This window comes from Telopea speciosissima, chromosome 6 (assembly GCF_018873765.1).
Source record: "Telopea speciosissima isolate NSW1024214 ecotype Mountain lineage chromosome 6, Tspe_v1, whole genome shotgun sequence".
Taxonomy (NCBI): Eukaryota; Viridiplantae; Streptophyta; class Magnoliopsida; order Proteales; family Proteaceae; genus Telopea; species Telopea speciosissima.
The window spans coordinates 9,641,753-9,653,160 of NC_057921.1; the positions used below are offsets into that span (position 1 = coordinate 9,641,753).

Below are 11,408 nucleotides of genomic sequence, written 5' to 3' on the forward strand. Positions count from 1 at the left end.
AGATATGTTTGATATTTATGCTCCAACTTGAGGGGGAGTGTTAGAATAATTAGTTCTACCCGATAGGGGTATACTTGTCCTTTTTTATGTTTATGTTTATTCTCCCTTAGCTGATTCTTATTTAGGTATTCCTAGCAAGGGTAGTTTTCCTATTCCTAGTAGGCTTTCCTATTCCTAGTAGGATTATTGTAACTCTTTGACTATAAATAAAAGGGCTTGGTGATCCATATAGATCACTCAAGCATTCAATTCTACAGGCTTCTAACACTCAATAATAACAAGAACGCCATTTAACTGTCAACAGAATCAAGAGGCATATTTCATGCCACTTCGAACCACTTTCAATGCACTTCTACAGTTCCACTAAATGGGTTTGGGTCCTCATCACAATTGACCCCATTAGTGTTTCCTAACATGCCAAGCTGTAAGAAAACTATTGCAATATGGGAAAAATAATTAAAGGAAACTCAGTATATGAATGCAAAATAGAATGAAAGAGAGAAGGGGATTTTCTCTGCTTTTTATTCAAAGTAGTACATGCTACAAGGACCAATTGATGCTATATAAAAGAATAAAGAACCGTGGGAAGGGAAGCAGCAGATTAATCTATGAGACAGTGGGAATACCCACTTGGCTCGCAATAATAAATTGATCAACAAAATTTACAATAGGACTCTACCCAACTCCTCTGCTTTTTGTGCAGGAAAGGCTCCCTGCCAAAGATTAAAAAACCGGCCGAGAACCCAAGAAACTGACCGTGCCAGGCCCTAATTTGAGGCCTGCACAAAGAATGTCTTCTTTCTTCTACTCACCCTGTTAATTGTTGCTGCTGCTCCCAGAGTCAAATCAATTTGGCTTTACGTGTGTTGTTAGAACCCCCATTAGAGAGAAATGAAGTTAGAAAAGTCAGGTCAGGCTCTAGAAGACGCTCCAGATGCAAGTCTGCCAGATATCTAGTCGTTGTCTACAAACCAGCTTCTTGATCCAGGCAACTCTTCCCTACTAGGAAATGATGGACCTCTAACCTTCAGGCGCTTTGCCCCAATCTCAATAGGTGACAGTTCCCTCGTGGTATTTCCCACATCAACCTGGAAATCATTCCTTCTATTATGTTCTCTTGGTTTCATTCTCTCAGGCTCCTCCCTGTCAACAATTTTAAAGTATGATGATGATGGTCTGAACTTGAAGGACTTGAAAGCAGTGTTTCCACTAACAAACCTATCCTTTGGAGAGGGACATGAAGCTTCCTCAGATTTAATGTTGGGGCTACAATGCCGATCAGGTTTATCATTTATGCAGCTATCAGATGATGACTGCCTTAATTCTCCTCGAGGGTGGAGTTTCTTTAGCCGTTTAAGCCCCTGCAAGATAAGAACAATCTGTCAATCAAATACTTTCCTCAGGAACTCCCCAACCATGACTTTCATGCTCAAAAGAAGAGAAACAAACAGTTAGATGGCCCAGCATTAGGATCCAAGGACAAAAATATCAAGCCAAAATAATTTAGGTCAGCATTTGATAGTAATGAAATAACTAAGACAAACAAACATATAAAACGATCTAAAGAAGGATCCAAGGATATTGCTCCCAGATTTCTAGTACCCATGACTTATTAATGCAACTACAAGTCAAAATCCTTGTATGAGAAAAAAATTTAATATAGCTAATGGAATGAAATTACAGTAACAATTACCATAATAATAATAATAAGAATAACAATAATAGATCAATAACCTAGACCAGAAAATTGGATACCAGATGTTCAGAAATACAAGCTTGATAGATATTTGGAACCTTAGAACTCCTTTTTATACAATTCTGGAGATTTTCTGACTGGACCTGTATGGCATCTGTGGTCCATTCCTTTTTGAGATGTTTTTCATTTATATGTATAAGAACCAAAAAGTTAAAACTACTGAACAGTGGACAATAGAATTAATCTCACCCAACCATACAGAATCAAAAGGAATAAAATCATTCCAGATGTTGCAAGCAGTAAAATTGAGGACCATAAGCAATCAGTCAAAAATTTTGTAAATCATCCTCCAAATCAATGGAAAGAAGTACCCGTAAAACTTTGTATGCCTTGAAAATTGCAGCTCATAAAAGAACATCACAACAAAATTTCTAAATTTAGAATACAACTAAATGGTTAAATCAAAGAGCTGCCTTTCCATACAAGACCAGTCCATGAGAGCAGCTTCTTTTGGGGACAACTGACCCCTGCATCACCTATCTATGATAAGTAAAGGCAGGATTCATCAAATGTCTGGCATACAACATACGCACTTCATTAGCTGGCATCTTCCACCACAAGGCAAAAGATCAATCTGGACAATGCAATCAATGATATGTAATCAAGTGGCATAATTTTTGCCATAAAAAGAGAAACCCTGATATAGAATCTCTCCCCCTCACCCAAAAAAAAAAAAAAACCAATCACAGTTGGTAATTAGTTGGTGGAAATGAAAACAGTTTGATCCCAGGTCAGTGGCATGAACCCACAGAGACTTGACAAAGGGTCTAGCACAAAAATCCAGTCACCTAGTTCTCCGAACTATTAGTTAAACCAAACTGGTGGATCATCAAATTTTGTAACAAAATTTTATGATCAGTTCAATACATCTATCCACAAATTGATATGAAAAGCGTATTAGATACAACAGAAAAAGAAAATCCAATAAGAAAGGTTATATATTTCAGGAGCTGGTAAGAAGGCTGAGGCCCAAAAATATTCTAATTTAGTAGATTCTGCATATTGTTTTACCATCCCATTTTGTTGAATGTTAGTTTATTATATCAAACCCTATGATAGGGCAACCAAATAGACTAGTATTCTTATCAAAGTATGAGAAAAAAGTTGAAATAATGATGACATTATTACCATATAAATCATTTTTGCTTCATCTGGATTAGTGTTTTTTTTTTTAATTTTCACTTCCTTCATGTATGCTGAATATGCTTTCTGTTCTTTTTCCCCTCATTTGTTTCCTCAGTCCAGTGCATCCTTTCACCATTAGCCATTTCAGTTAGTAATGACCTTCAGTAAGGTGTTGTGTTTCAGTGCCTTCAAATAAGATGATGGCTCTCTGGACCAAACAGAAAGTTCCAGAAAATTACCCAAGTCCTTTAGAAATCACTGCCACTGTAAAGCAAGCACTAGCAACCAAATGAGATGGATACTGGACTTTTGTTTTCAAAACCTTTTTTTTTTTTTTTTTTGGGCTTCATATTGAATGTTTTGACAAGGCATGTACAAAAGGCCCCACATTAGGTGCAAGATTGAAGCACAGTCATAGTTGTCAAGGCGTTGCCTAGGTGATGCCTAGGCGAGCAGGTGCCTTGGATGGCCTTGGTCACCTTGTTGGCTTCGCCTTGAGTCTAGCCCCCCACCCCCCCTTCAACACCTTGGGTTGCCTAGACCCGGTGACAACTATGAGCATAGTATACGCATGAGGTCTTCACAAGAAAAATGACACAAAAGACACAAATGGGCATTCTCCATGAGAATGTAACAGGTTTTGTTCAATAAAGAAACTTCCAGAAAGTCATGAGGAGAAGAATTATAAATAACCTTAGTAGACCAAATAACACATACTAATTGCCCTTTTCTTCCTCATTCAATGATAATGAAAAACTCTCCCATCTCCTCTTGTATATAAATTCTTACAATCATTTACAACTTTTTAAGTAAATCATTTTATTATATAAAAAACGCATAAAAATGAGACAATGCCTAAGGCTTACAAATCATGCTTCAGTTCAACCCCTAGTATTATTATTAGAAATAGTTATCAATTTAATTGCAGGTTAAACATTGGTCACTCCAGACCATATAACAAGTGCAATATGGAAGAAGAAAGATGCAGCAGAAAAAAGTGCAATGCAGGACACAGACAAAAAGTGGTCTCTTCTTAAAATTTGTAGTACAGTCAGAAAACTGACTGAACAAGTTATAAGCAGTAAGAAATATTGTACACCACAGAAAAGGTAACACATATCTCATTATTTTATACCTTCTGTTCAGAGAACTTTGAGGTCATTACACTGTTCTCTGTTTGTTTTTCAGCTTTCACGCATGATCTACGTTTAACCCTGAAAATTTCTGAATCAGAGTCATCACTAAAATGATCCTTAACAGGCATAACTTGTGACCCACGAGAAGTTCCTTGATGGGTGAACAAGCATTTGCCATATGAAGGAGAGGATAGTGAAGATGCATTTCCATTGCCAGCTACTTTTTCGCAACCCTTCAGATCCACGTGCTCCTGCACAATGAAATAATAAAGCAGAAATAAAATAGACAATTTGTTAGCTGATACATAGAAAGCAAGAGGGGTCAGCAGGTTAGGTTCAGTCTTTTTTACATCCTCTACTGATGGCCATGCCGAAGTTGGAGGGGAAGAAAAGAATTTTTTTGTATCTTATGTTGGGTATGCTCAACTAATATCCTGTACTTTTCTTTAATCCTTTTAATACAATTTTGCAGATCTTTAGCAAAAAAAAAAATTAGAAAGCAATAGGGAGGGAAAATGAAAACAAAGTTGCAATTTGAAAATTCTGGAGGAAAAGCATACCTGTTTCGGCAGAGATGAACTTTGTTGTGGACCCAGAAAAGAGCACAAAGTTGATGCAGCAGAAGAGAGAGAAGAGTCTATAACATAAGTTTTCATAAATTTCCTCTCATTGTTCAACACAGGGAGGCTACAAGAACCACAATCCATCTCTTGTAACTGATCTTCAATCATAAATTCAGGGTGGAGATCAAATTCTATTTCACAATATGGAAAATATGCATCCTCTTCATATTGGAATAAATTGGGCTGCAGGCATAAGTCGCCACCACGCTTTATTTGCTCTTGAACTTCCTCTAATATTCCCTCTTCCTGCTCAAACTTCTGGGCAGCAGCTTCCATTTCTGAATGATCCCCCCTCACAAATAGAATAAGATTGCTCCCACATGAACAGTCAAGTGATGCGATCTCTGGTATAGCATAATCAGGACAATATTTCCGTTAAATGCACTAAAGGAGACTAATATCTGAGGAAGTTATGTTGAACAAAATATGAGATCCCCATACCATGGCGAAGGCAGATAGAATGCAAACAACAGTTGCATTTAAGATATGCCACGTAACAGTCCCGTTTGCAAAGGCTGCACAGTATAGTGCCCTGGGAAGTTGGAGACATCCCAATTCCTAATCTCATGAGTGACCAACGAGCCCGGTGCTGGAAACGCATTATGTGCACAAAGGAAACCTTAATGCAGTGGTGAGAAATCAATTCTGTGGGTGAATAATCCAGACCTTTACATTCAGGAACTGATGAGCTTTTGAACAGTAGCATTGCTTCTTTACAGAGAAGCTCCTCATGAGGAAGAAGGGGAATCCTGCCAAGAAGAGCATAACGTCGGCTAGCCACCGCCCCCAATGGGAACCAATCACCAATTGCGAAGTTTACTGCCTCTCCACAATTAAAACCTAAAGTTGCATATATCATACAAATTAATAAGCTCATCTACGGTTTAGAAAAAAAAATCCCTATGAACAGCCACACACCCAGAGATAGAGAGAGAGCGGAGTTCTAAAGCATCCTACCATGGCTGAATCCTGCATGATATGCTCTAGGAAAGGTGATAACAAACTCCCCGGGCTTTTGTACAGCCTTGTAGACTGGGACATTCTGTTCTAACAAAATATTAGGAGGAAAAATAGTTGTTTTTCCCAAAAGAACATCAAAGGCTCCATCCTCTCCTTCAGTAGAAAGAATATCATGGACATACACCCTCTCACGAACTGCCTTTTCGAAATCCAGAGCTGCATGACCAGGAATCCCATACCAAGTTTTTGATGCCCCACAATGATGATAATTAATGCTGTCAGTGAAAAAGTTAAAACAAGTCAAAGATCAATAGCAGACTCTTTACACATGAACAAGAACATTAAAGACATTGGAACAGTTGCAATCCATCCGTACCTATACAAGTAATGATCCTCAACATGCCATGCAAACATACTGAATAACATCCCAATATAAAGCATGGGTTCAGTTACACCCTGTTATGAAACAATGAAAGTTATAAAAAAAACTCAAAAAATGTCATTTGCAATTAATGTCAACTGTAGGTGGCTTTAGAAATCAACAGTACCGGAATCGCATTTCCTAAAAGACGCAGCGTAGATTTAGGCAGTCGAGAAAGAGTCTGCAATTATTTCAACAGAGAAGCATAAACAAATCAGCAAACAATAGAGTAGATACGAAAAGAATGAAAGATCACATCAAGGTATAATCAAGGTTCATAGAATATTTTAAAGAGCCATATGAGGCCATTGGTCACAATAATAATAACTGAATCTCCTAGAAAATCTCCTCAATCTTTTTAAGTTATAACAAAATGTAGACCTCCAACAAAAGAAAGCAACAAAGAGGAGCTAAAAATAGAAAAAGAATAAACACCTTCAAGTTCCACTTGCTTTTCCCAAGCTGGTCATTCGGAGAAGACGAAAAGGCACTACCATCAATATCGCATGCATACTCAACAGTTTCTGTCTTGCCACAAGCTATTTCATGCCAAAATTCCTTTTCCAAGTAGTTGGCAGGAAGACACCCAGAGCTATAATATCTGCGAGCAAACACCTTGTTTGCCATTTTCTCGAAATCACGGAATGTATACTTTCTGAAAAATACAATAAGCTCATACACTGTACAAATTAAGCAAGCAAAATATCATGTTTCGTTCAACATATGCTATCTTACCTTCCACTCATAAAAAAAGTGATCTTGTCATCCATATTCCACTCAGCAAGCCGAAGAGGTTGCACTCTGGTGGTAAACTTGAAACCAGCTTTCTCCTTCATCAATACAACACCCGCAGGAACTAAAGCACTCAAAGGTGAAATAATTTTGCAAATTCCTGAAATCCATTTAGTTCCAGGTCAGACAGACGGACAGACAGACACACTGGGCATTGAATTAGCAGTTTGAAAGCACTAGAGCCATCAGAAATTGACAAAGTATTGTCATTTTTGCAAATAGATAGTGGTTGAGTCAAGAAACTTTGATTTCATATTTGCAGACTTTTAATCAAAACCATTGTTTCAGCCAACCAATTACCAAAGACAGCTTCTCTGCCCCACTTTCTATGTGATTTAATTAATTCTAGTCCCCAAAATTATTTTATTTTAGAATCCTTCTGTCAGTTCTATTACATCAGGAGAACACTTCAATAATCATTCCATGGTCTCAAAAACATGGCTCCACATAGAGTACATATAATTCCGCTAGAATATAGATAACTCATTAACTAAGTAAGAAAGTTGACATAGGTAGATTTTGTTCAAAGCTAAAACATAAAAAGAATAAAAAAAAAATACTGTTAACATCAACAGAGGAATCAGTTAAGGTAAAAAAAAAGAAGAAAATGTTGGACGAACAGAGAACATCTAGATTACATACAATAAAAATTATGGTCAATGTAACCTAGATAGGACAAGGAAAGAGTCCTTTATATGTCATGAACAGCACATTTATGCTTAAAATGAAACACACCGTGGTCTCTACTAAGTGTCTAGGTACATATGTTAACTTAAGCATCCATAAACTATTTTAATAACTGAAAGAAAATGTACACCCCCCTCTCCCCCCCCCCCCTCCAAAAAAAAAAAAAAAAAAAAGAAGAGATGTCTTACACATTCAGGAAAACTAACCATAACTAAAATTGACATCTAAGCAAGGGAATGAATGAGGCAATGAGCTAACACTAATAATGGTTAGTATCAAGCGGAAGAGTGAAAAATGAGAAATTCAACATAGGGAAATAAGTAAAAAGCATGAAAGTATATGATCTCTACAAAATAGGGTATATCAATGCAACAACTGGTAAAGTCAACTTTGAACATCAAACAGAAGATCAATGATGAGAACGTTCGCTAGATTAAAAACGAACAAAACTTTGAGTAACCTAAAAAATTACCATATTTTGAAGCTTCAGGGGCAATTTTTTGCAAATAGACTAAAGGATCCTCAAATTCTTCCTTCGTTGGACAGAATACAGGGCACTCTGGAATTTTATCAGTCCATTCCAGATCAGAAGTATCAAACTTTTCCACCTTGCGCTTCAAAAAGGCATCTTTTTCTTTTGAAGTACCAGTAGAACTACAATAAGCATCCGAACTTCTATGTAACCTCATCCCACATGATGCAGAAGCTCTTAAAGCATCCCCTCCACTTCTCGTCATCATATTAGTAACACCTATAACTTCAGAAGCATTTCCCAAATTCAGTCGTTGAAGCCTTTTACGCTTCAAAATTTCTAGCCCATTTGTAGCCTCTCTGGATAGACAAACCCTTCCTTCCACCTGTCAAACAAATGCGTGAAAAGAAGACAACTCAGATTATAGGACTCAATGCCTCAATAGAGCTGGAAATAAATTTGAATACGTTTTTGCAATGCCAGACAACTTTCAAAATCCAAATTATGTTCCAAGCTCAGTTAAGGATGTTCTCATCATTACATTTTTTCACACTATCCTTTTTAATTTTAAAAATAAAGATAAACATACGGAATTCCATGTACAGGTGCTAATGTCTCACAAGCATGTGTGCATACACAGACACATACAAAAGAAAGATAAAAAGTTTCACATATTAATGCAGATGCATGTGGCAACGGCAACAAATAAAATCCTACCATCTTTTTCTAAGCCTGAATCAACTACATTGATTTCAAATAAAAGAGAATATTTGAGAATCTTTCTTCTCCTCAGAAACTTCAAAGGAGAGAAGTGAGGCATTTTAAGAGAATATTTCAAAATCCTTCTTCTCCATCCATCATCCATTGCAGGTGACAAAATATTGTACAAAAGAAGCTAAGGAACTGACAAATGGTTGGTTCACCAGCATTTCCTGAAACCTAGATGACAGAAATAATATCCAAAATGGGACAATAGGGTACTGGAAAATATTGGAACTGGACGCGTGAAATGGATGTAGTTAGTAACATGAATTCTAAAGATTTGGCAAGCATAAGACAGGAGCGGCTATTTAAACTCTTTTTGCTAATTCCAAAGTGTACATTCTGCTAATTCCGGAGTGTACATTCCGTTTCATTCCATAGAGACCTCTCCAAATGAATCTCGGGCTCCTAACGAACAAAAACAGGGCAGATATGCAGTGATTGATCTCTCAGCAAATCAGTCGGAGCCCATGTAATGATCATTTTCCAGTTAATTATTGAGTACAAAGGTTCCAAATAAAACAGTAAGGTTCATCTGAATGAACAAATTAAACTTTAAACTAATTCTTAAGACAGAAATATCTGCTATCATCAACGTAATCCAAGTGGGAAACGGGCATAGATTTTTTTTTTCTTCATATTAAAATTTCTCCGGGAGCCCAAAAGAAAAGCTTTATTTTCAATTTCAAAACATTTACTAAAAAGCCCAAGCATAAGACACACCATCAAACAGGAACCACAAAATTAGAATTTAAAACAAAATAAGGAAAACCATAATGGATGCTATAGCAGCATTGACCACATTAATGAAACAGAAAATTTATCTACAAAATTCTAGTCGTAACCAGATCAAACAACCCCAAAACAGATTCTAAGACAAATATACTGCGAAGGAAGCATCAGCAACAAAGAAAACTGAACCGATTTCCTAGATCCAGCCATCAACTGGATAACGAATCAAAAACAAAACCAACCTAAGCTTCTTAAAAAGTGGGAAACAATTTTAACCCACATCAGAAAAAGCGAAGAAAAAAAATACAAAGAAAAATAAAACGCCAAACCTCACAACCAACACATACCATCTCATAACGAACGCTTCCTCTTGACTTCTCCGTCGTGTTCGTCTCTGCTCAAAACGCAACCCAAAAGGAAAACACATAAACCGAATCCTAGGCCACGATCTCCGCCATGAAGGATCAAATCCACACCCTCCACAACAACCCAGACCACCACATTCCGCTAAAACAGAACAAAAACAAATAAATCAAACGCTTTAGAAGCCTCTTAGATCCGAAGCTTTTCGTCCCCGCAACAACGAATCCGCCGCAGAATTCAAGGATTTCTTTGTGCCCAAGCAAGACAAAGGCTGAGCAAAAGCGGTTTCACGGCGTGAAGAAGGTGGTTTTCTGGTGAATACAAAGGAAGTTTTCCGGTGGAAGGAAGAGAAGCGAAACAGTAAAACCAAATCCGAACGCAAGGCTGGAAACCGAAAAAATGGAAGGTAACGATTACTTATAGTTTTATACCAAGAAGGAGTCATTATTCAAAAACAAAATTAACTTCTTTTTTTTCATCTTTTGTAGAAATAGAATCTTCAAAAACTTTTAAAATTAATTAAAAGCAAGGCCGCATGGGAGTGGTGGTTGTTGGGTTGGTTCAACCAAACACTCGCCCGAGCAAAACGCGTTTCCGTCCTCTCACGTTCCCGAAATTTGCAGTTTCTAAAACTGATTTTTTATTCACAAAAATAGCCTCATGAAAAACCTGTAATTATTCAGTATTGGCGGGGATGGGAGGGGTAATATCGTCAATGAGGCTACGGTGTTACCGAAGTGTTTCTGATTTCTCTTATCCTGTTCTGTTTTGTTCTGTTCAGGTCAAGTTCTGAGTTCTGATCCGTCAGAATGAGAAAACACGAAAGTGTTATCACGTGCGTCGGTGTTACATCCCACTGTATTTGGTACTCTCAGATCTGACCGTCTATTTAAGATAATGGGTCCACTTTAGGCTGGTGAATAATTTACACACCACACGATGCGATTTTCAGAAAATATACGGGACGAATCGAAGTTTGTGTCAGAGGAAGTTGGTTGGAGAGAAAAAATATAGATCGAAACTCGACACGTGCACCAATGGAAGTGGAAGTAAGAGAAACGTGGCATTTTCAGAGTGTTGAGAGAGCTTTTACTGTGTGCGGTTCATGAAAAAACTACCCAACAGAACACTGGGCGAACTGAGGTGGCGGTTACAGCAGGTTTCATGCCTCATGACCTGCCAGATTTCTGCCCTTCACGAGCCCTAAACCGGGAGGTTTCCAGTTTCCGGTTTGACGTATCAGTGGTTTTCTGTTTTCTGGATCGCCGGTTTTTATTTCTTTCTCACTTCTCGTCTGGTGCTTTGTTACGCGGAGGTTGGACTAATGATTAGTTTTTCTCAGTCAGCGAAAACGAAGCTTTGAAGCGACATGGCGACGGAAGTGGGTCTTTGTCGGCTCGGCTTCTAATGGGTCAAATTCCGTCCACGTGTACCCACTAATAGCACTAATCGGCGGCTCGAGCGGGATGACTAAGCTGAGCTTTCTAGGATGGCTTGAGTATATCGATTTTTTTTCCGTTTTTCATGCTTTTTTATTTTTTGGATAATAAATTGAAATTTTGCTATTTCTTCCCATGAA

General features: G+C 37.7%; 1 protein-coding gene across 1 annotated transcript; it reads right to left on the reverse strand.

The window, feature by feature from the left end:
* Positions 1-488: 488 nt before the first annotated feature.
* LOC122665034 (lysine-specific demethylase JMJ706-like) lies at positions 489-10,215 on the reverse strand. Its single transcript, XM_043861091.1, has 11 exons — positions 9,814-10,215; positions 7,973-8,357; positions 6,757-6,913; positions 6,457-6,676; positions 6,149-6,202; positions 5,977-6,056; positions 5,598-5,875; positions 5,082-5,480; positions 4,578-4,984; positions 4,017-4,268; positions 489-1,361 (listed from the first exon to the last, which is right to left on the reverse strand). Exons 1-11 carry the CDS (start codon positions 9,814-9,816, stop codon positions 954-956), a joined length of 2,643 nt encoding a protein of 880 aa, XP_043717026.1. The 5' UTR covers positions 9,817-10,215; the 3' UTR covers positions 489-953.
* Positions 10,216-11,408: the final 1,193 nt, after the last annotated feature.

Excerpts from the sequence above, each read along its gene's own strand:
- LOC122665034 (XM_043861091.1), bottom strand. Across the intron at positions 6,677-6,756 it reads ACTTTTTTTATGAGTGGAAG|AAAGTATACATTCCGTGATT; the intron begins GTAAGATAGCAT and ends TGTATTTTTCAG. Across the intron at positions 5,876-5,976 it reads GAGGATCATTACTTGTATAG|CATTAATTATCATCATTGTG; the intron begins GTACGGATGGAT and ends TTTCACTGACAG.